Here is a 26,705-nt window from a genome sequence, read left to right on the forward strand (position 1 = left end):
AGTCTCACTACATGACAGATTGCTTTCATATTCCTGTCTGCAAGGCAACAAAGGATGGCAGTAATGCGATAATGCCAGAGTGCAATGGGTGTTAAGAACCCGTTGCATTTATGTATTGTATTTAGTAAATAATCAGGCTCATCCAAATTGTGATCTCACCACTCAACCAAGGCCATTAAAATCAAGGTTAATGCTTTAATAATCCTCTGCTATTTTTTTTTAATATGGTCAAAAGGAACCCTTTTCTATTTGCATGGCCATAATATTATTGACCTCTTCATCCTCTGAATGCACATCAAAAGGAACTGAAATCAAAGTAATTACCAGTGTTGTTCTCTCATGGTAAACATTTAACTCCTTGCACTGTCCCTTCACTGTTAAATAAATTGAAGGATTTTTAAAATGTAGACAGGAAAACTTGCTAAAGGTCAATAATTTAATGATATTTCCCCTACATTTTTCTCTGTGAAAACTGTTTCAGTCTAAAAGAACTAAATTATGATATAGCTGTAAAGAAGAGCAGGATTGTAATACTCTACACTATTTCCTTGTTTTAAAATCCAAATGGGCAATGACAGACAACACAAATTACTTTATGCTCTAAAGTGCAAATTCTTATATTTAAGTTCTCAATATCACTATTTTAACTAGCTATCTTCTCATTTGAGGGAAATATCACAATGAAATTGCTAAGTCCTTAAAAATAAACAAACATTATTTTGATATCCTACCTAGCATTTATACATGTTACTTAAGAACTTCTATAGAAAAAAACAGAGTTAAAACAAGAGGCTGCCACTTTCAATCCTCACATAATGTAAATCATGTATGTTATCTGAAATTTAATGTTTGTTTTGAGTATTAATGGTTTACTATTCTATCACAATGGTCAAGAGGGCAAGTGAAATGAACAAGTTACTTAAAATGTCCTTCCAATAGATAAATGGCAGTTTTTATCAAATATTAAATCAAATATTAAATACTAATTTAAAATATTGAACCGGAAGATAAAATCCATGGGTTTTCCAGAGGGAAGCAGGCTACTCCTTCTCTAATGTAAAAAAATGACATGGAGTGCTTACGATTTTAATTTCTCGTATCTAATGACAGAATGAACAAATACGTAACTCCCTTACTCAAGGTGCAGGACCCATATACTCAGTCTATTTTTCACATCTTTTCATCAGAAAAGATGACATCCTAACAGTGTCTCTCTGCTCTCATTAATGAGGAGCTACTATCCTTAAGCTGAGAAGACTCTGCCAAACTACCCACCACACTGAAGATGAAGAAAGTAGGCATACAAAATTTTATATAAATGCATTAAAAACAGTCACTTTAATAGTTAAAGCATTAAAATTAATGCATACTGGTGCATTTTAAAGACCAGTATTAGTAAATTAACAACATTTCAAGGAAAGCTAGCCATTTTGGAAAATAGAATTCCATTAGGAATGCTAAACCATTTTTTACTAGACAAAATGTATGAGTACTACAGATTTTCAGTTTAAAAGAATCAATATTATACAAAGTGTTATAGAAGCAATACAAGGCTTGCAAACAAAACCAAATTATAGTTTATTACCATGATGAAAAAGTTAATGTATTTTATCCCATGTTAAAAATCTTTTTTATGAGTAGATTTTTCCAATAAATAAAATGAAATCCTCCCACACCACTACTAACTCAGTCACAATAAGAAATAACCCAAAAGAACCCCAAAGGGCAAAAGGTTAGGTCAAATACTATTAGACTTTTCAAACACACACACACAGTTTCAAGCCACAAAGCTGGCTTTTAAGAATCTTTGCCCCTGTTATAGATACTCCTGGTACAGTGTAAGTGTGCATCTTTTTTAAGGAAGCTGTAGATCAGCCTCGTTCCCAGTGAACAGTGAACTGTCTCAAATCCACGTCACAGAGGCTGGATCAGTCTTGCAAACACAAGTCACTGCTGAAAAGAGGCCTTGAACTGAAACAGCCTGGAAAATGTATGAGATACTCATTCTAGCAGAGAGTATGCCTTCCAAGCAGTTAGAATGTAATGTGGCAAAACTTAAATTAAACACATCATTTAAAATAAAAATCCTGCCTTAACAGATGTAAAGTCCCTGATACAAGGAAACAAATTACCTGGAGTTACTGAAGGGAAAGAGACTAACACATGAAGGAGATTTCTTTTTGCATTTTTCTCCACAGTTATAGCTGGATATTGGGAGGAGGGGGATCTTCCCACTCCTTGTTTATTACACTTTTCTATTAACCTTTGAAAGTGTTGTCTTCTTTCTTGTGAAATGGAAGCGAGAGCAGCTATCCTTGCCTAGAATAGTGATACGGGGTCTTAGGGAAAAATGAGAATGGTATATATACTACTACCAGCAAGAAAACCATTTTCAAATGTGTAACTTGCCTCTATTATCTTTCTGATTTCCATAAGTACGATGTAAACTGCTCCAAGCATGCCACTGTTAGACCCCCATAATGAGAGTAAAAAAAGGAAACTTTGGATGGCCACAATCAAGCTTAATCCTATACTATGAATAACTCTGGTTTTTCTGAAATCCACAATCATTTAAGAAAAATGAGCATAACATCAACTCAAGCAATACTCTAGCATACCTTAATAATTAACAATATGACCATATACATTCAAATCTCTACCTTATAATCCAAGGCTGAGAGCTTTTCCAGTCTTTTGTTTATATCAGGAGAGCTCATCTTCTTGGCAAACTGAATAAAACATAGTTTGTTTTGTGCCAAAAATGATAAGATGATGAAGCTGTCTGTGAGAAGAGCTTAAAAAAAAAAAAAGACTTGATAATACTATCAAGTACTAAGTTAGAATAATAATAACAAATTAATAGTGTCTTCTACTGAAATGTTACAAAAAGCTATTTTCAGAAGATAAATGAATATTAATTGAAATAACTGAAGTCTCCTAAATATCATTGTGGACATTTCCCAACGATAATAAAGATATTAGAAAGAAACAACAATAATCAATCTAATCATGCATGGATTTGATATTTTTCCTTTCCATGAGACCATTTCAATATACACTGATATTTGGGAACAACCTACAAATGAGATGTATTTGGAATAAAGGTCGGAAAAGCATAAAACCCTGTTTCATATCTGAACGTAAAGATAAAAACACTTATTTGTACTTAGCCTTTAATCCTGTATTTATATGATACAAACCATCTGAGAATAAATTGGATTTATTAGAGGATATCAGTGTTCTCCAACAATTTTTTAAAAAAATTTTTACCAATGAATTTTCTTTCTGAAAGTACACTAGCTGAATGAATTAAAACATATTATACCCAATATGCATATTATATAAAGTAATACTTGATAATGAAGATTAGCAAAAACATTTCTGCAGCTATATTTCTAAAGCACACAGTTAATTAATTTGCATTAATTTGGGTTACATAAAGAGCTATTAATGTTATAAAAAATACTGATTAAAAACATGTAGTAGGAATTTGAGAAATGTTTTACATTGTTACCAGCAAAAAGAAGTTATTGAATGTTTTATATATATTTCTTTACTTCCATATCCCTGGCTGTGCAAGCAGTAACCACAGTAGATCTACACAATTACAGGAGAATCTGGAGAACTGCCAAGAAATCACATTGTTATCATGTACTCATGAGAATGTACGTATTTGTGGTTTAAAGAAACAAGTGAAAAAAGATATCTCAGCAACGTGAACAGTTTTGGAGGTCTCCTTTTAATTCTAATGGAGGACCACCAAAATGACAAAATCATCACAGCCACTATTTTACTTGCAGAGTCAATGAAGGGGTCAATTATTAGACATATGAAAATAGAACCTCTTCCACAGGGAAGCTTCCTTAGCACCATAATCCTACAAGGAAGAGGAAGTGGCATACTCATAACCCTACCCCCAGCTTATCATTATCAGGAATACTACTAATGATAGCCACGCTGCAGAGTGCTTTTCTCTAAGAAATTGTGTCTGCATTATTCAGAGATATTAGTGAGCACACACTAGGGTTTCTATAATCTTACCTTTGTCCTTTCCATTAGACCACACTTTTGATTATTCAATTTAAGATATGGATAATTTTCAATCTCTAATGATCTTGCAATCTGTTTCTTTTTTTAATTTATTTAATTGGAGGCTAATTACTTTACAATATTGTACTGGTTTAGCAATGTGTTTCTTATGCAATCTGTTTCTTAGGCCTTTTTTTTTTTTTTTACCTTGAATTAAACTGCAATCTTAAAACTTTAGGAGTCAGCACACTATAATGCAAAGGAAATGGGTTCAAATTTCAGCTCAGTCATTTTGGGGCTATTCCTTAGTATCTCATTGGTGGGCATGTTCATCAGTATCTCAGCTTCAATTTCCTTATCTATTAAACAGAAATAACTATATCTTACAAAGAATAGTTGTTTTAATTAAATTATATAGGTAGGCTGGCACAGCAAAGAGCCTTCTAAGGATTAATAAATGTCAGTATGTTACCTTTTCAATAACTGGCTTAAAGTCTTTATGTGCTTTGTAGCAATTATATACTAACTGTGATATCACTTTACAGGATTCAGATTTATCTGGTATTTTTGGCATTGATTTTTATTTTTAGAAATACTGCTTAAACTCTCTCAGAAGTTAGTATTCGTAGACTTTGGTAACAAAGAATGTCCTAAGAGCCAAAGAACAGATTTTGTTTTTGTTTTTGTATTAAGTAGCTGTGCTGACAAATTGGGATTATTTATTCAAATTCATGTGAAAGCGAAAAATATTTGAAATGTCAACACACCAAACAAAAAACCCACCTCTTTAGAAAATAGGTTCACTTTTTTAAGGAAACAGTAAAAAAAACTCAAGAATACTAACAATTGACAAAAACTTTGACATTAAATATTAGTTAAAACTCATACTGGTCCCAGGGGTTGTAACTATGCCATTATAAGCAATTACTTGTGTTTTCAAGTCCCTAGTGGTAATAATTAGTCTACCTGTTGACACAGTATTTCTCCTGCCCCACTGTTAATGTAGGCAATTGATTTGCACATGGGGGTAATTACCATCACTGATGGTGTCGGAGATGAGCTTCCCCACCAGGCTTCTGTCAATCACCACTTTCTCCAGCTGCGGCCCGGAAAGGCTTAGGGACACCAGCACACCTGAACCAAAGAGGAGCTAAAAACAGGTAAAGGGAGAGAGGCGGAGGGAGATATACCAAGAATTAGAATCTTTTAAAAATTTCTCCCCAAATGTACAACTTACAGATATGTACAAGTATATCTATACCGTGGAATTATAAAGAGTTCTTTGAAAAACAATCACTGACATTCTGAGTAAAAAAATACAGGTGGTTAAGTGGTGGAACACAGTTAAGTGCACTGATCAGTGCTATATGAAGAAACTGAATTTAGTCCATGTTTATTAGAAGTGTAATCTTTTAAATACTTGGAAAATAATGTTTATGAAAAAACTTCCTTGCACTGCATTCAGAGATGTGATGTGTCTTACTGAAATGTTTTCAAAGATTACTATTTATATTAGTAATTAAAAGAAGATTTCTTAACATTTGAGTAGGCATTGCTACATACTGAACAGCAATCATCATTACAATGTTAACACCAAGTATTATGATTTATCTGGAATTTAAACTCCTTGAAATAAAGATCATGTCTAAAATATTAAAATACATGTAAATCCAAGGCAATTAAAGCACAATGTTAAACGTTAAAATTCATAAATAAGTACCACATACCAGAAATAACTTCTCAAGGAGAGACAAACACAGTAAAGTATGCAGGCTTTATTAATATTAGTGTTCACCCCACCACCCAACAAAAGATGTCTGGATATCACCATTATGGTTTTATACTGCTCCTTTTCATTTGCGGCAGTATAATTCATTCATCTCCAAATGTTTAAAACTTCTGAAAGGACTATGCATATGTGTATGCTTGTTATCTATGAGATTATGAAATATCAACATTGGAAGAAATTGTTTCACCTTCAAGGCAACAGACTCAAAGCAGATGAATCATGTAATAGCATATGGTATAAGAAGAAAAAAACCAATTATCAGTAAACTAATCAGGAACATGCTAGCCCAATCTAAAGACAACTATGATTTTAAACAAAACAGGGGAATTCCCCACCTACCTAGGCATCATGTCCCAGCTAGAGAGGATGATTCTGTGACAAGACATACTGGGACATGTGTGAACAATGAGCAGCATGAGGGATCAGGTGATTATTATATTTAAAAAAGACGACTATTCCCCTACTGTCTAACAGATTCCAGGCATATGAACCAGAAAAGAAACTGAAGGGCCCCATGTGATTAAGTTCAGTTCAGTCGCTCAGTCGTGTCCAACTCTTTTCGACCCCATGAATCACAGCACGCCAGGCCTCCCTGTCCATCACCAACTCCCGGAGTTCACTCAAACTCATCGTGTGATTAAAGGAACTGTCAATTTCATGTTAATTTACCCCATAGGGGCCAGAAGGCAGGGGAAAGGAGAACTTAACTTTATTGGTATGGGAGACTAATAAGAGAAAGTGAAGACACGTTTGTTTCAAGAATTTCAAACTACTTCATAAATTAATTAATCTCTACCGAATTATGAATTATATCCAGCCACACCATATACCTTGATGACTAACACTGATATTTTCCTTTTAGGGAATACCCCCATAACAATATAACATGTGGTCTTTACCCCTACATTCTCCCTTCTCAAGCAGGCAATTTTAGGGTCATCTTTCATATCTGGTTCTCCCCCTTAGGACTTCCCTGGTGGCTCAGATGGTAAAGCGTCTGTCTACAATGCGGGAGACCCACATTCGATCCTTGGGTTGGGAAGATCCCTTGGAGAAGGAAATGGCAATCCACTCCAGTACTATTGCCTGGAAAATCCCATGGACAGAGGAGCCTGGACTGAGCAACTTCACGTTCATGTTCACGTTCTCGCCCTTATAATAGTTTTTTCTCCCCTCATTTATTCAATCTCTTCCTCATTTATTCAGAAAAGTGAAGTCGCTCAGTCATGTCTGACTCTTTGTGACCCCATGGACCGTAGCCTACCAGGCTCCTCCATCCATGGGATTTTCCAGGCAAGAATACTGGAGTGGGTTGCCATTATTTCAGAAGACCTCTAAAATTTGTCCTTTTCTATTTATTTTTATCTATTAGAATTTTACACCCATACTCTTAAGCACCTCTTTTCTTCATTATCTACTATTAGTTCCTAATGGATACTAGCTAGGCCACTTTTATCTTTATATCTTAAAGATATATATCTTTATATCTTATCTAGTGCCTAGAACAATGTCAGACACATAGGAGGTACTAACCAAATGCTTAGAGAAAGAATCATAATTTATTCATGACAGGATTAAATAATTTCCAGTTAGAAGGAAATCTCGTCTAATTTTCCACTCCAACATGACATGGAAGTTCCTTCTTTAGCATCTCTGCAAGCATCCTTCAAAGATCCAGCCATGCTTGAATACTGCCAGTAACTAGAAGCTGCTTTAAACAGATAACTAATAAAGAAGTAAAAAGGCCTCTTTGAGGAGACAACATTTGAGTACAGATCCAAATGAAGTGAAAGAACAAGCCATATGATTACTTGAAGAAAGGGAATTTGAGCCTTAGAATAGTAAATGCAAAAACTCTTGAGGTCAGAATGTGCCTGGGAAAACTGACAAAAGGTAGGCCAGTGTGCCTTGAAGGGTGAGGAGTGAGTGAGAGGGATATTCACAGGATGGAATCAGCAAGGCAGTCAGGGGATCTTGTTGAGGAGAAGTCATAGGGTTTTAAGCAGCAGTGAATTATAATTTATATTTTAAAGAAGGATCAGGGCAAAAGTAGAAGCAGGGAGACCATTAGGAGGCTATTGCAGTGGCCTAGGTGAGAGATGATGATGGCTTGAACTCGATGGCAATGCTAGAGGAAACAGTACATGGATATATTTGAGACATATTTTAAAGGGAAGCAACTGGGGCTTGCTGAAGAAATGGATGTAGCAAACAAGAGAAAAGCTAATAGGTTTTTGGGCTGAGCAACTTGGTTTCCTGAAATGGGGAACACTTGAGGAGAGGTAAATTTAGATTGGGAGAATCAAAAGTTTGGTTTAAGATGTCTATGAACATATAAGTAGAGACATCAAATACTCTGAAGTCTAGGGTGAAGTGGGGGCTGGAGATTATCTTTGGGAGTCATCAACAATGTATGGTAGTGTTTAAAGTCTTGGAACAGAATAGTGAAAGTCGCTCAGTCGTGTCTGACTCTTTGCAACCTCATGGACTATAAAGTCCATAGTATTCTCCAGGCCAGAATACTGGAGTGAGTAGCCTTTCCCTTCTCCAGGAGATCTTCCCAACCCAGGGATCGAACCCAGGTGTCCCACATTGCAGGTGGATTCTTTACCAGCTGAGCCTCAAGGGAAGCCCAAGAATACTGGACCGGGTAGCCTACCCCCTCTCCAGTGGATCTTCCCAACCCAGGAATCAAACCGGGGTCTCCTGCATTGCAGGTGGATTCTTTACCAACTGAGCTAAAAAGAGTGAAGAGGTCATAAGGGTGGAGCTCTAATCTAATTAACCTGGTGTCCTAACAAAGAAGAAGACACACCAGTGGGCTCTCTTTCCATGTGTACACATAAGGAAAAGGCCAAACGGCAACAAAGAAGACAGTTGTTTATGAATCAGGAAGAGGGGTCTCACCAGAGATCAGCCCTCACAGCAACCTGGTCTTGGACTTCTAGCTTCTAGAACTGTGAGAAAATAAATTTGTTATTTAAGAAAAAAAAAAAAAAAAAGGAGAGAAAGAGGCCTAACAACTGAGCTCTGGGACATCTCAATCTTTAGCTGGGTTAAAAGATCAGGTTAGCCCTCTTATTGACACCTAGTTGGGGTACTTATTAGGATTAAGGTATGTCTATCATTTCTGATTTCCAAATGTCATGTGTTCTAGAAGTAGCCCTAACACCAGATTTTGGAATAAGAGGGTATAAGCAAATTACTAAGTTAATTAATACATTTTTATAAAAACAATCTATGGGAAAGCATAAGTTTCCAAGTACTGGTGCCAAAGATATTTCTGGATATGGTAATGGTGATAACCAGAATTAGAGGGAAACAGTAGTATAAGTCTCAGGTAAAGAATATGCTAGCCCAGACAGGAAAGTATCTCTCCCTGTTTCCCCAAAAAGCTAGTTCTTAAGCCCTCCAAACTGGAAAAGCCTATTTTAAGATTTGGCAGGACAAGAAGGAAAAAGGGCACCAAGATACCCAATTTCAAGGAATCAGAGAATCCAACAGTTCAAAAAATTAAAAAAGAGCAGACAAAGAAGCAAAGGGAGATACCTCCGGAGCAGATCTGAGCTTGAGAAGAGATCAACAGGATGAATAAATAAGAAGGCCTATGGGATTTCCAAACACTCTGCCAATTTTAATGTAGTTCCCTGTGCATGAAACAAATCGCCAGTCCAGGTTCGACGCATAATACTGGATGCTTGGGGCTGGTGCACTGAGACAACCCAGAGGGATGGAGCGGGGAGGGAGGGGGGCAGTTCAGGATGGGGCACACGTGTATGCCTGTGGCGGATTCACGTTGATGTATGGCAAAACCAATATAATGTTGTAAAGTAATTAGCCTCCAACTAAAATAAATAAATTTATATGGGGGGGAGGGGGAAGATGATGAAGGCAAAATAGGAACTGAAACTTTCCCTTTCCCCTGATACCCTTCCAGACAGGAAGTATCTTCCTTGCTAGTTATGCTCTGACCATTATTTCTTTTTTTTTTTTTTTAAGGTAACATATTGTTTTTATTTTTTTTAATTTTTTTATATTTCTTTCTTTAATGTGGTTTTATTTTTTTTAATTTTTATTTTTACTTTATTTTACTTTACAATACTGTATCGGTTTTGCCATACATCGACACGAATCCACCACGGGTGTACATGCGATCCCAAACATGAACCCCCCCTCCCACCTCCCACCCCACACCATCTCTCTGGATCATCCCCATGCACCAGCCCCAAGCATCCTGTATCCTGCATCAAACATAGACTGGTGATTCGTTTCTTACATGATCGTATACATGTTTCAATGCCATTCTCCCAAATTATCTTATGTTTTTGTTTTGCTTAATGATGTCAGCTGGTAAAAATTTCTTTCTTCTCCCAGTGCCATTTCACTTCTAATTAAGCATTCAAAATAAGGTTAAGAGAAACCAATTTGAGGAATCATCTGAAGATCATGGGGATCATTTCCAAGTTTCTTAAAAAAAGACAGACCTCTCTGGTATGAGCTTATTTTAAAAACATGAGAAGGAAAAAGTTATGTATAAGCTCATACCAGAGAGGTCTGTCTTTTTTTAAGAAACTAGGAAATGATCCCCATGATCTTCAGATGATTCCTCAAATTGGTTTCTCTTAACCTTATTTTGAATGCTTAATTAGAAGTGAAATGGCACTGGGAGAAGAAAGAAATTTTTACCAGCTGACATCATTAAGCAAAACAAAAACATAAGCAGAAACAAGAATCCAAGTTTCATTCACTCAGTAGATCAAAAATATGTGAGTGCCTCCTATATATGCCAAGTATATAGACAGGGATATAATGATGAATGATCCAGGCAAGTATTGGTAAAATGTGTGTAGAATATAGCAGAAGATCTCATCTCAGAGAAGTGGAAGTTTTGGTTAAGATAGATGACTGCTTCCTAGAAGAGGTAGTTTAGCAGCCATAAAGAGAAGTACATCATACATCATATATTGACCAATGCATCATAGTCTCAAGTACTGAAGAAGCAAGCAAGTAAGTAACTGTGAATGAGCTCTTTTAGAACAGTGATCACAAACAATTCAACTGAATTCAGTATTCTCACTGGCTAAAGAAACTCCTCCCAAATCCATGTGATTATTGTCATATCTGAGAGAAGTGAAAAGTAAATAAAGGCATACAGGATCAGTACTAAAAATCAATCCTGGGTTAGAGGTTTAATCCACCATTTGAGAGGGAAGTCATGGACAGGTAGCCAAGACTGATCCCATGAAATCATCAGGTGACATGTGGGAGACAACAGGTGCTAAAGACTACAATCCAGAGAGGTAACAAAGTATTATGACCATTGGAGTAAATTCTAGGGTTGAAGTAAATACTTAAAGTATTATAAACCACTCCTCAGGAGGCCCAGTGAGTCTGCATCAGGATGGTACCCAACGCCTCCCTCAACCTTGACCCCCTATCCAATCCATGGGATAACTTCTAGAGAAATTCAGAACTATAGACAGGCAAACCATTTTACATTGAGGAAATCTCTAATGAAGGGTAGAGTCACTGATCATTTTAACAGATAATCTGCTGGAAGAGAGATAACATGTTTTCTGTAATTTATTCCTTCATTCAGCAAACATTTATTGTGTATAGAGAGAAATCATGCCTGACTAATCCATCAAAGTAGAGAGACATAAGTCAATGCAGTTAAGACAAGGATAAGAAAAAAATTTTAATTGACTCACTATAGGGAACTGACTAAAGCACAAGAAACAAAAGGACAAGAAACATGTATTCTTCTGGATAGAGAAGTGCTAACAATGGGGCTTCCCAAAGATTTGCGTGATGTTATACAATACAGGGAACAGATACATTCCTGGAAATTTGCCTGCTAAATCTATTGCAAATTACAAAATTTCATTTTTGTCACTTATTCTCATAAAATGAGTGATGCTACACTTTAATCCCTAACGTAATTTTAAATCCAACTCTTACATATATACATATACACACATACATAAAATAATTACATACAATAAAAGTGAGAAAATATTTATAATATTTTATGAAATTCACAAAAGAACATGATTCAAAGGTAAATCTTGTATTTGCCCATAGTTTTAAAGATCTCAAGGATGAAAGCAGTGGTAAGAAGTGAGTAGGATAGCACAATACTTTTGTACAAAATTTTACAGTTTACAGAGGACTTTAATACACACTCTCTCTCTAATTCATATAAAACGTCAGTACAACTCTGGTACACTGTAAATATGTAAATTAAAAAACAGTAATAACAACATTGATCCTCATACTAATTCACAATCAGGAGGGTAAAGCAACTAACCAAAGTGAAAGTGTTAATCACTCAGTCATGTCCAATTCTTTGCAGCCCATGGACTATAGCCCACCAGGCTCCTCTATCCATGGAATTCTCCAAGCAAGAATACTGGAGTTAGTATCCATTTCCTCCTCCAGGGGATCTTCCCCACCATAGATGGAACCTGGGTCTCCTGCATTGCAAGCAGATTCTTTACCATCTGAGCCACCTAATCAAAGGTCTCATAATTTGTGGAGAAATAGAGATCAAGACATAGGACAAATCCTATGTTCTTTCCACCACTGTTTAGGAACTAATATCCTTTCACTTTCAGTCAGTTGATTTCCATGTAGTAGCCTATCTGGTTTTCTTCTCTTTATCTCCTTCTTCAGTCTAAACCAGTGGTTCTCGAGTGGGGGTGATTTTGACCCCCAGGGGACATTAGGCAATGTGTGGAGACACTGTGGTTGTCACACCTCTATGTGTTAGCCACACCCATGGAAGCTCACTTGAACAAAGTGCTCGTAAATGAACTGCTGTGGAGGCTAAGGTGTTTTCCTTGTCTTCAAACAAACAGATGATTTGGGAGATCCTCAAAGTCTAATCAACACTTTTCTCACGGAAAGAAAAGGTAATGAACGAGGACCAGGTCAGAGATCTTAAATTAAATAGTGGGCAGTGCATAGTTCAGATCAGAGCCTGGAGGAAACCTTACCAAATATCTGTAACCCCATTCAGGGCTATGACTCTGATGACTAGCGCCAGCTGTCAGGAAAGAAAAAGCCCAAGGCCAAGTTAGAGCTGTAGCCACAGCCTGATAGAAATATCCTGTAAGAACACCTCGGCTCACCAATCATCCTTATCTATAATTTAGTCTCTTGAGTAATTCATCCATCACGTGGGAATGCCCCAAGCAAATGAACAAAGTCTATGATGTCAGATATATTTCATATTTTAAGTAAATAAATTACCATGCCAGTTGATACATCAGTCCCTTTTTAGTTTGGTTATTGTGAATGTTGTTACTACAAGAAAATAAATGGAGATAACATAAAAGATAGACAGGTTTAATTAATCAGAAATTTGTTGCCCTAGCCTGTGATATAGTGAAGTGGGGTGAAATTTTTTAAAAGTTGCAGACCTACATGAATACCACCATTCCATTTTATTAGAAAAAAATAGGTGTGGTATATGCATATACATGCATAAAGAAATTGTCTGTGTAAACACAAGAAAATGCAAGAAAGAATTTGACCAAAACGTCTCAGTAAGTCCCTCGAAGATGTGAAATTGGGAGCTGAAGGCATAAACTTTAACTTCTAGACAAAAAGTTTTAAAATTGGAATTGTGGGTAATTTTTAAACTTTTTAATATGTTGTTATTTTTCTAAAAAATGTTTCAAAAACAAGAAGCAGATCTTAAAGTATTCTGGTCACAAATAGTTTAGAGTTTTAAAGAATGCTTTTATGTCATAAAATGTGTTTCTGAGAAGCCTGGTAGGCTGCAGTCCATGGGGTCGCTAAGAGTTGGATACAACTGAGCAACTTCACTTTCACTTTTCACTTTCATGCATCGGAGAAGGAAATGGCAACCCACTCCAGTGTTCTTGCCTGGAGAATCCCAGGGACGGGGGAGCCTGGTAGGCTGCCCTCTATGGGGTCGCACTGAGTCGGACACGACTGAAGTGACTTAGCAGCAGTAGTAACAGCAACAGCTAAAAGGATTGAGTAGGAAACTGAACTAAGACCCTCTCCTCTGCACTTTCACTTATTAAAAAATAAAACTTTTTTATTATATTGTCTTATTAGATTGCTCACCTATGTCTAATTTCTTTATTCACTAAAAAGATTATAAGTAACAATTGGAAAGTATGGTATATTCAAACTATGGATTACTCTGCATCTACTAAAAATAAGGGGAGATGTAGATCATTAATAGGTAAGTTATATGTTGTTATGTGAAGTTATAGAAAAATATTTACAGAAAATAATATATATAATACCTAAAATATATTTATATACTACTTATATATATGAGCGTTTGTAAATGCATGGAGGAAGGACATAAACAACTGTTGACTGTGCTTACCATGGTGAGGGTAGTACTTTGAATGTTTATCTGCTTGTATTGCATGCCATTTAACAATGTTAAGGAATCATTTTATTGTCCATAGCAAAAATCAACAAAGCCAAAAGCTGGTTCTTTGAAAAGATAAATAAACTTGACAAACCATTAGCCAGACTCATCAAGAAACAAAGAGAGAAAAATCAAATCAATAAAATTAGAAATGAAAATGGAGAGATCACAACAGACAACACAGAAATACAAAGGATCATAAGAGACTACTATCAGCAATTAAATGCCAACAAAATGGACAACATGGAAGAAATGGACAAATTCTTAGAAAAGTACAATTTTCCAAAACTGAACCAGGAAGAAATAGAAAATCTTAACAGACCCATCACAAGCACGGAAATTGAAACTGTAATCAGAAATCTTCCAGCAAACAAAAGCCCAGGTCCAGACGGCCTCACAGCTGAATTCTACCAAAATTTTCGAGAAGAGCTAACACCTATCCTCCTCAAACTCTTCCAGAAAATTGCAGAGGAAGGTAAACTTCCAAACTCATTCTATGAGGCCACCATCACCCTAATACCAAAACCTGACAAAGATGCCACAAAAAAAGAAAACTACAGGCCAATATCACTGATGAACATAGATGCAAAAATCCTCAATAAAATTCTAGCAACCAGAATCCAACAACACAGTAAAAAGATCATACACCATGACCAAGTGGGCTTTATCCCAGGGATGCAAGGATTCTTCAATATCCGCAAATCAATCAATGTAATTCACCACATTAACAAATTGAAAAATAAAAGCCATATGATTATCTCAATAGATGCAGAGAAGGCCTTTGACAAAATTCAACATCCATTTATGATAAAAACTCTCCAGAAAGCAGGAATAGAAGGAACATACCTCAACATAATAAAAGCTATATATGACAAACCCACAGCAAACATTATCCTCAATGATGAAAAGTTGAAAGCATTTCCCCTAAAATCAGGAACAAGACACGGGTGCCCACTTTCACTGCTACTATTCAACATAGTTCTGGAAGTTTTGGCCACAGCAATCAGGGAATCCAAATTGAAAAAGAAGTAAAACTCTCACTGTTTGCAGATGACATGATCCTCTACATAGAAAACCCTAAAGACTCCACCAGAAAATTACTAGAGCTAATCAATGAATATAGTAAAGTTGCAGGATATAAAATCAACACACAGAAATCCCTTGCATTCCTATACACTAATAATGAGAAAGTAGAAAAAGAAATTAAGGAAACAACTCCATTCACCATTGCAACGAAAAGAATAAAATACTTAGGAATATATCTACCTAAAGAAACTAAAGACCTATATATAGAAAACTATAAAACACTGATGAAAGAAATCAAAGAGGACACTAATAGATGGAGAAATATACCATGTTCATGGATCAGAAGAATCAATATAGTGAAAATGAGTATACTACCCAAAGCAATCTACAGATTCAATGCAATCCCTATCAAGGTACCAGCAATATTTTTCAAAGAACTAGAACAAATAATTTCAAGATTTGTATGGAAATACAAAAAACCTCGAACAGCCAAAGCAATCTTGAGAAAGAAGAATGGAACTGGAGGAATCAACTTGCATGACTTCAGGCTCTACTACAAAGCCACAGTCATCAAGACAGTATGGTACTGGCACAAAGACAGACATATAGATCAATGGAACAAAATAGAAAGCCCAGAGATAAATCCACACGCATATGGACACCTTATCTTTGACAAAGGAGGTAAGAATATACAATGGAGTAAAGACAATCTCTTTAACAAGTGGTGCTGGGAAAACTGGTCAACCACTTGTAAAAGAATGAAACTAGATCACTTTCTAACACCACACACCAAAATAAACTCAAAATGGATTAAAGATCTAAATGTAAGACCAGAAACTATAAAACTCCTAGAGGAGAATATAGGGAAAACACTCTCAGACATAAATCACAGCAGGATCATCTATGATCCACACCCCAGAATTCTGGAAATAAAAGCAAAAATAAACAAATGGGATCTAATTAAAATTAAAAGCTTCTGCACAACAAAGGAAAATATAAGCAAGGTGAAAAGACAGCCTTCTAAATGGGAGAAAATAATAGCAAATGAAGCAACTGACAAACAACTAATCTCAAAAATATACAAGCAACTTATGCAGCTCAATTCCAGAAAAATAAATGACCCAATCAAAAAATGGGCCAAAGAACTAAATAGACATTTCTCCAAAGAAGACATACGGATGGCTAACAAACACATGAAAAGATGCTCAACATCACTCATTATTAGAGAAATGCAAATCAAAACCACAATGAGGTAACACTTCACACCAGTCAGAATGTCTGCAATCCAAAAATCTGCAAGCAATAAATGCTGGAGAGGGTGTGCAGAAAAGGGAACCCTCCTACACTGTTGGTGGGAATGCAAACTAGTACAACCACTATGGAAAACAGTGTGGAGATTCCTTAAAAAATTGCAAATAGATCTGCCTTATGCCCCAGCAATCCCACTGCTGGGCATACACACTGAGGAAACCAGAATTGAAAGAGACACGTGTACCCCAATGTTCATCGCAGCACTGTTTATAATAGCCAGAACATGGAAGCAACCTAGATGTCCATCAGCCTATGAATGGATAAGAAAGCTGTGGTACATATACACAATGGAGTATTACTCAGCTGTTAAAAAGAATACTTTTGAATCAGTTCTGATGAGATGGATGAAACTGGAGCCGATTATACAGAGTGAAGTAAGCCAGAAAGAAAAACGCCAATACAATATACTAACACATATATATGGAATTTAGAAAGATGGCATTGATGACCCTGTATGCAAGACAGCAAAAAAGACACAGATGTGTATAGCGGACTTTTGGACTCAGAGGGAGATGGAGAGGGTGGGATGATTTGGGAGAATGGCATTGAAACATGTATACTATCATGTAAGAATCGAATCACCAGTCTATATCCAATGCAGGATACAACATGCTTGGAGCTGGTGCACAGGGATGACCCAGAGGGATGTTGTGGGGAGGGAGGTGGGAGGGGGGTTCATGTTTGGGATCGCATGTACACCCATGGTGGATTCATGTCAATGTATGGCAAAACCAATACAGTATTGTAAAGTAAAATAAAGTAAAAATAAAAATTAAAAAAAAATGAAAACCTTAAAAGTGGGAATAAAGATCACCACTAAATTCTTTTAAAATTCCTTTGGTTTGACAATACTATTTTTAATTTTCATCTTTACCCAGCAGATTTCAAATTCACAGGTAAATTGTGCCAATACTCCTTCAATTTCTCTCAGATCTACCATTTTTAATATAACTCCTTGTCCACCCTCTTTTTACTAGGACAACACTCAACAGATGCCCTTGACACCTTCCACTTCTCCTTCCCCATAGTACATACTAATACAGCATAAACGTAAAAGAGTATTTCCCAAAGCTTCCTCTACAAAATAGTGATCTTTGAAGATATTCCAAAGTAAGCTTGGAAACATTATTATGACAGTCTCCTCTTGGGACTGATAATAGCACTTCGTAAGAAAATTTAAACACACACATACACACACACACTCACACTTAATGTACAACAGAATATTATGGTAGCTTTAGGGATAGCAGGATTTTTTTTAGGATTAGTATTGTTAAATTGTTACTACAATGGAACTTTCATTCAAATTGGTTAGGTAGATAGTAATTAGATGGTCACACAGTAAGTGTAAAACTGCAGTGAGTATCAAGAAGTCCATGGTATAACAGCACATAATAGGGAATAGAGCTCATCAGGGAAGGCTTCCTGAGAAAGTGGTAACTCAATGTCAGAGACCTAAGGATAAGAATGTGTTTCCTCAGTGAAAGGAGGAGCAAAGGACATTCAAGGCAGAGCTAAGAACAGTTTGTGCAAGAGCCTCAAAGCAGTAGAAAGCATACAGAGCATAAGCAATGGACAGAAGCCTGGTATGGCTATGGCACTGAAATTAGAAAGAATTTGGTAATAGATGTAATTAAAAAGATAGGTTGGGACCAGTTCAGTTTAGCCTTCAAGAACAGTGTCATGCTATAATTTTTTAAACTGACTTTACTAATTTAATTTTTGGAAGAGGTAACACATCCTTGTAGCTCCAAAAGAAAATGACAACAAATTATACAGAGGTATACAATTTCCTACCTTTGTATCCCTCCTACCTCTTCTCCCCTACCCTGCCCTAGTTCACCAGTTTCCAGTTTCTGTCTATTTTTCAGAGTTACAGAAGGGTTTAAAGCTGGGAAGTAACAGATTTGCTTTTTAAAAATCAATTTGGCTACAGGGTGGAGGACAGACTGGTGGGAGCAGGTAGAACAGTGAAGATGAAGAGGTGCTAAAGTAGTCAAGAGGGAGATGGAGAGAGGTGGGTAGAGTTATGAGGGAAAGGATAGAGACCCTCTTGCAGAGGAGAGTGACTTAGGAGATAAAATCCAGTAGAATCAGAGATTAGCTGAATATGTGGCAAGGGGAGGAAAGAGAGATGGGTAAAGAAGAAGTTAATTTCAATGAAAAACAGGTGGCTTCCAGGTTTCTGGTTTCTATAAATAAATGGAAGACAGGCTGTTTACTGAAATTGAAGTGGTAGAAGAGGAACAGGTAGAGGGCTCTGAATTTCATTTTAGAGATACTGTGTTGGAAACATCTTTGAGGCATCAAAGGAGAGAGATCAAGTAGGCAACTGGATTAATGACTCTTGAGCACAGGGGCGAGGCCTGAGCTCTAGAGAGAAGAGGCAATGAAGCTATAAGTTGGATATGCCAGGAGTTCAGAGTAAAGAGGAGAGGACATTCAAAGGCAGGAGAAAGAAGCACAGGCCTGAAAAGAACACAGAGAAGAATGCTGGAGAGGTAGGAAGACTATTAGAAAAGTGTCAAGGAGAATTAATACAAAAAAGTATTTCAAGAAAACTGGTGTGGCAGGTAGTATTGAATCCCCTTGTGTATTTAAGATGATGCCTTTTTTTAAAAGAAAAGTCACTAAATTGGATTTAGTGATAACAGAGGGCTTTTTGTAACCTCAGTGTAAAAGGTTTTCAGCGTAATCAGGAGAAAAGTATGGCCAAAGTTGGTTAAATGCTGAGTGAACAATAGAGAAATGGAGACTTCAAACAGAAATTCTTTTGAGAAACTTGATTCTGAAGAAAAGGGATAAGACATGGTGGTATCTGAGATGAATGTTATTATTATTATTATTATTATTATTTTTTGCTTAAATAGAAAAGAGTATTTAAGTTGATCAGGAATCTCAACAGATTCCATATGGTCAAAAAAATTTTGAAAAAGAAGAACAAAGTTCTCATACTTCCTGATTTCAAGACACAGCACAAAGACACAATAATCAAAACAGTGTGGTACTGTCAAAAGACAGATTATAGACCAATGGAACAGAATACAGGGCCTAGAAATACACTCTTGGAAATATGGTCAAATGATCTTCAACAAGAGTGCTGAGACCACTCAATGTGGAAGGAACAGTCTGTTCAACAAATGGTGATGGGAAAACTGGATATCCACATTCACAAGAGTGAAAAGGGACCCTTATCTTACAGCATACAGAAAAATTAATTCAAAATGGATTAAAGACCTAGACTCAGACCCAAAACGATAAAACTTCTTGAAGACACTATAAGGGAAAAGCTTCATGACATTGGATTTGAAAATGATTTCTTAGATATGACTCTAAAAGCAACAACAGAGAAAAGTTTAAAACTTTTGTACATCAGAGTACACAAGTAAGAGTGAAAAGGCAACCTACAGAGTGGGAGAGCATATTTGCAAATCATATATTTGACAAGGAGTTAATATCCAAAATACAGTCTTAAAACTCAACAACAAAAAATTAACTCAATTAACAAATGGGCAAAAGACTTGACTAGACATTCCTCCAAAAATGATATACAAATGGCCAATAAGCATATGAAAAGATGTTCAACATCACTAATCTTTAGAAAAATGCATATCAAAATGCATTTTTCTATAATGAATATCATAGAAATGAGATATCATCTCATACCTACAGAATAGCAACTATCAGATAAAAAACAAAAAATAAAGTGTTGGTGAAGCTATGGAGAAACTAGGACCCTTGTGCACTGCTGAAGGCACTGTAATATGGTGTACCTGTGGAAAACAGTATAGAGATTCCTCAAAAAATTAAAAATAGAATGACCATCTAATCAGCAATCCCATTCATGGGTATATAGCTAAAATAAAGCACTGTCTCAAGAGTATCTGTACACCCATGCTCACTGCAGTATTCACAATAGCCAAGAGAAGGAAGCAACACACACGTTCATCTGGATGAACAGATAAGCAAAATGGGGGACATCCATCCAGTGGAATATTATTGAGATTTAAAAAGGAAGACATTTTTCTGGAATTGAGCTGCATAAGTTGCTTGTATATTTTTGAGATTAGTTGTTTGTCAGTTGCTTCATTTGCTATTATTTTCTCCCATTCAGAAGGCCGTCTTTTCACCTTGCTTATATTTTCCTTTGTTGTGCAGAAGCTTTTAATTTTAATTAGATCCCATTTGTTTATTTTTGCTTTTATTTCCAGAATTCTGGGAGGTGGATCATAGAGGATCCTGCTGTGATTTATGTCTGAGAGTGTTTTGCCTATGTTCTCCTCTAGGAGTTTTATAGTTTCTGATCTTACATTTAGATCTTTAATCCATTTTGAGTTTATTTTTGTGTGCGGTGTAACGACCCAATCAAAAAATGGGCCAAAGAACTAAATAGACATTTCTCCAAAGAAGACATACCGATGACTAACAAACACATGAAAAGATGCTCAACATCACTCATTATTAGAGAAATGCAAATCAAAACCACGGTGAGGTACCACTTCACACCAGTCAGAATGGCTGCAATCCAAAAATCTGCAAGCAATAAATGCTGGAGAGGGTGTGCAGAAAAGGGAACCCTCCTACACTGTTGGTGGGAATGCAAACTAGTACAGCCACTATGGAGAACAGTGTGGAGATTCCTTAAAAAACTGCAAATAGAACTACCTTATGCCCCAGCAATCCCACTGCTGGGCATACACACTGAGGAAACCAGAATTGAAAGAGACACATGTACCCCAATGTTCATCGCAGCACTGTTTATAATAGCCAGGACATGGAAACAACCTAGATGTCCATCAGCAGATGAATGGATAAGAAAGCTGTGGTACATATACACAATGGAGTATTACTCAGCCGTTAAAAAGAATTCATTTGAATCAGTTCTGATGAGATGGATGAAACTGCAGCCGATTATACAGAGTGAAGTAAGCCAGAAAGAAAAACACCAATACAGTATACTAACACATATATATGGAATTTAGGAAGATGGCAATGACGACCCTGTATGCAAGACAGGAAAAAAGACACAGATGTGTATAATGGACTTTTGGACTCAGAGGGAGAGGGAGAGGGTGGGATGATTTGGGAGAATGGCATTCTAACATGTATACTATCATGTAAGAATTAAATCGCCAGTCTATATCTGACGCAGGATACAGCATGCTTGGGGCTGGTGCATGGGGATGACCCAGAGAGATGTTATGGGGAGGGAGGTGGGAGGGGGGTTCATGTTTGGGAACGCATGTAAGAATTAAAGATTTTAAAATTTAAAAAATAAAAAACTAAAGAGAAAAAATGAAAAAAATAAAAATAAAAAGGAAGACAATCCTGTCACGTGCTACAACATGGATGAATTGTGAGGACATTATGCTGAGTAAAGTAGGAGGACAGAAGGACAGAAAGACAGAAACTGCATGGCTCCACTTTTAAAGAAGTCAAGCTCACAGAAGCAGACAGTACAATGGTGGTTGCCAGTGGCTGGGGACAGAGGTAGGGGAGATGCTGTTTAAGTGTATAGAGTTTCAGTTTTGCAAAATGAAAAAGTTCTGAAGATATTTCACAACAATGTGAATATACTTAATGCTACCAAACTGTACAGTTAAAAATGTGTTAAAATGGTAAATTTTGACTTTTTTTGTTACAATAAAAATTGTCTAATTTAAAATTTTAAACTTTATTGGAAAAATCCATTTGACAGAAAGGATAAATTTAATTATTTCTAAAAAGCAGGTATCTGTGCCAAAAACTGTTTCTAAGCATTTTACATATATTAATTCTTATAATAAACATATGAGTTAGATATTTTTATCTCCTTTTTATAGTTACATGAACTCTGGCACAGACAGGTGAAGTAACTTCCCTAAAGTCACACAGCTGATAAAGCCAAGACTCGATACCGAGAAAAATGGAACAGCTTGTGCTTTCCACCAGTATGCTGTACCTAAGAGAAGGAATAAAATCATGTGGGATTCTGAGAAGGCCAGAGGGGATGGGATCCAAATCTATGCCAGAGGATTCAAAACTTTTCCAAATCATGTCATCTTTTGTGTCTGCAAAATTTTCTTTTAATTTTGGCTTAAAAAAATTTTTTTTATTGAAGTTATATTTATATACTGAATTTTGTTGTTTTCTGTCAAACCTCAACATGAATCAGCCATAGGTATACATATATCCCCTCCCTTTGGAACCTCCCTCCCAATCCCACGCCTCTAGGTTGATACAGGGCCCCTGTTTGAGTTTCCTGAGCCATACAGCAAATTCCTGTTGGCTACCTATTTTACATATGGTAATGTAACTTTCCACGTTACTCTTTCCGTACATCTCACCCTCTCCTCCCCTCCCCATATGTCCATAAGTCTCTTCTCTATGTCTGTTTCTCCACTGCTGCCATGTAAATTCTTCAGTACCATTTTTCTAGATTCCATATATATGTGTTACAATACAATATTTATCTTTCTCTTTCTGACTCATTTCACTCTGTGTAATAGGTACTAGGTTCATCCACCTTATCAGAACTGACTCAAATGTGTTCCTTGTTATGGCTGAATAATATTCCAGTGTGTTTACGTACCACAACTTCTTTATCCATTCATCTGTTGATGGACATCTAGGTTGCTTCCATGTTCTAGCTATTGGAAATAGTGCTGCAATGAACAATGAGATACATGTGTCTTTTCCACTTTTTGTTTTTTCAGGGTATGTGCCTAGGAGTAGGATTACTGGGTCATACTGGTAGTTTATTCCTAGTTTTTTAAGGAATCTCCATACCATCTCCCATAGTGGCTGTATCAATCTACATTCCCACCAGCAGTGCAAGAGTGTTTTGTCCACACCCTCTCCAGCATTTATTGTTTGTAGACTTTTTGATGAGGGCCATTCTGACCAGTGTGAGGTGATATTTCATTGTGGTTTTGATTTCAATTTCTCTAATAATGAGTGATGTTGAACATCTTTTCATGTGTTTGTTAGCCATCTGTATGTCTTCTTTGGAGAAATGTCTATTTAGGTCTTTTCCTCACTTTTTTTATTGGGCTGTTTGTTTTTCTGGCATTGAGTTGTATGAGCTGCTTGTATATTTTGTAAATTTATCCTTTGTCAGTTGTCTCATTTGCTATTTTTTCTCCCAATCTGAGGACTGTCTTTTCCCCTTGCTTATAGTTTCCTTTGCTGTGCAAAAGCTTTTAAGTTTAATCAGGTCCCACTTGTTTACTTCTACTTTTATTCCCATTAATCTAGGGGGTGGGTCATAGAGGATCTTGCTTTGATTTACGTCATCGAGTATTCTACCTATATTTTCCTCTAAGAGTTTTATGGTTTCTGGTCTTACATTGAGGTCTTTAATCCACTTTGAGCTTATCTTTGTGTATGGTGTTAAAGTTTTCTAATTTCATTCTTTTACATGTAGCTGTCCAGTTTTCCCAGCACCATTCATTGAAGAGGCTTCAGAAATTTTTATGGTACCCTTGGTCCAAAAGAAATACCAGAATTTAAACAACTAAGTAAGAATTTATGTCCCAACAACTTGGTAGTCTTTTGAAAATGTAACACACAAAGAATCAAAGAAAAATACCTTTACTTAATCACTAGGAGGTGTGCACTATTAGAACTTGGGCACCACACAAATTCTCAAACCCTGGAATCAGATTGGATACTCTTAATCTTGTGTTCTATGCTAATTGTTGTGTGGTACTTGCTTTTTATTACAGTTCAGTTAAGTCACTCAGTTGTGTCTGAATCTGTGCGACCCCATGAACAGCAGCACACCAGGCCTCCCTGTCCATCACCAGCTCCCAAAGTTTACCCAAACTCATATCCATTGAGTCAGTAATGGCATCTAACTATCTCATCCTCTGTTGTCCCCTTCTCCTCCCGCCATCAATCTCTCCCAAAATCAGGGTCTTTTCAAATGAGTCAGCTCTTCACATCAGGTGGTCAAAATATTGGAGATTCAGCTTCAATATCAGTCCATCCAATGAACACCCAGGACTGATTTCCTTCAGGATGGACTAGTTGGATTTTGTTGCAGTCCACGGAACTCTCAAGACTCTTCTCCAACACCACAGTTCAAAACCATCAATTCTTCTGTGCTCAGCTTTCTTTATAGTCCACTCTCATATCCCTGGTGGCTCAGACGGAAAAGCGTCAGCCTGAAATGTGGGAGACCCGGGATCGATTACTGTGTTGGGAAGATCCCCTGGAGAAGGAAATGGCAATCCACTCCAGCACTCTTGCCTGGAAAATCCCATGGACGGAGGAGCCTGATAGGCTACAGTCCATGGTGTCACAAAGAGTCAGACACAAATGAGCGACTTCACTTTCACTTTCACTCACATCCATACATGAATACTGGAAAAACCATAGCCTTGACTAGAGAGACCTTTGTTGAAAAAGTAATGCCTCTGCTTTTTAATATGCCGTTGAGGTTGGGCATAACTTCCTTCCAAGGAGTAAGTGTCTTTTAATTACATGGCTGTAGTCGCCATCTGCAGTGATTTTGGGGCACCAAAACAAAGTCAGCCACTGTGCCACATCTATTTGCCATGAAGTGATGGGACCAGATGCCATGATCTTCGTTTTCTGAATGCTGAGCTTTAAGCCAGCTTTTTCACTCTCCTCTTTCACTTTCACCAAGAGGCTCTTCAGTTCTTCACTTTCTGCCATAAGGTGGTGTTATCTGCATATCTGTTATTGTTATTTCTCCTGGCAATCTTGATTCCAGCCTGTGCTTCCTCCAGCCCAGCATTTCTCATGATGTACTATGCATATAAGTTACGCAGGGTGACAATATACAGCCTTGACATCCTCCTTTTCCTATTTGGAACCAGTCTTGTTCCTTGTCCAGTTCTAACTTGCTTCCTGACCTCCATACAGGTTTCTCAAGAGGCAGGTTAGGTGGCCTGGTATTCTCAACTCTTTCAGAATTTTCCATAGTTTGTTGTGATCCACACAAAGGCTCTGGCATAGCCAATAAAGCAGAAATAGATGTTTTTCTGAAACTCTCTTGCTTTTTCCATGATACAGCGGATGTTGGCAATTTGACCTCTGGTTCCTCTGCCTTTTCTATAACCAGCTTGAACATCTGGAAGTTCACCATTCACATATTGCTGAACCCTGACTTGGAGAATTTTGAGCATTACTTTACTAGCGTGTGAGATGAGTGCAATTGTGTGGTAGTTTGAGCATCCTTTGGCATCGCTTTTCTTTGGAATTGGAATGAAAACTGAGCTTTTCCAGTCCTGTGGCCACTGCTGAGTCTGTCTTTTATTGAGCCCATCTTTGCATGAAATGTTCCCTTGGTATCTCTAATTTTCTTGAAGAGACCTCTAGTCTTTCCCATTCTATTGTTTTCCTCTATTTCTTTGCAATGATCACTGAGGAAGGCTTTCATATCTCTCCTTGCAGTTCTTTGGAAGTCTGCATTCAAATGGGTATATCTTTCCCTTTCTCCTTTGCTTTGGCTTCTCTTCTTTTCACAGCTATTTGTGAAGCCTCCTCAGACAACCATTTTGCTTTTTTGCATTTCTTTTTCTTGGGGATGGTCTTGCTCCCTTTCTCCTGGACAATGTCACAAACCTCTTTCCATAGTTCATCAGGTACTCACAGCTAGTCCCTTAAATCTATTTCTCACTTCCACTGCATAATCATAAGGGATTTGATTTAGGTCATACCTGAATGGTCTAGTGGTTTTCCCTACTTTCTTCAATTTAAGTCTGAATTTGGCAAGAAGGAGTTCATGATCTGAGCCACAGTCAGCTCCTGGTCTTATTTTTGCTGACTGTATAGAGTGTCTCCATCTTTGGTTGCAAAGAATATAATCAATCTGGTTTCGGTGTTGACCATCTGGTGATGTCCATGTGTAGAGTCTTCTCCTGTGTTGTTGGAAGAGGGTGTTTACTATGACCCATGCGTTTTCTTGGCAAAACTCTATTATCCTTTGCCCTGCTTCATTCTGTACTCCAAGGGCAAATTTGTCTGTTACTCCAGGTGTTTCTTCACTTCCTACTTTTGCATTCCAGTCCCCTGTAATGAAAAGGACATCTTTTTTGGGTGTTAGTTCTAAAAGGTCTTATAGGTCTCCATAGAACCATTCGACTTCAGCTTCTTCAGCGTTACTGGTTGGGGCATAGACTT

The 26,705-nt window shown here is 37.0% G+C and overlaps 1 protein-coding gene across 1 annotated transcript in view; it reads right to left on the bottom strand.

The window, feature by feature from the left end:
- WDPCP (WD repeat containing planar cell polarity effector) overlaps positions 1-26,705 on the bottom strand; it is a 311,304-nt gene that overhangs the window by 153,589 nt on the left and 131,010 nt on the right. The window contains exons 7-8 of the mRNA XM_013967779.2: positions 5,065-5,179; positions 2,661-2,794 (exon numbers count right to left, since the gene is read on the bottom strand). Coding sequence (XP_013823233.1) covers positions 2,661-2,794; positions 5,065-5,179 — 249 coding nt within the window. The remainder of the gene's footprint in view (positions 1-2,660; positions 2,795-5,064; positions 5,180-26,705) is intronic.

Source organism: Capra hircus, chromosome 11 (genome assembly GCF_001704415.2).
Source record: "Capra hircus breed San Clemente chromosome 11, ASM170441v1, whole genome shotgun sequence".
Taxonomy (NCBI): Eukaryota; Metazoa; Chordata; class Mammalia; order Artiodactyla; family Bovidae; genus Capra; species Capra hircus.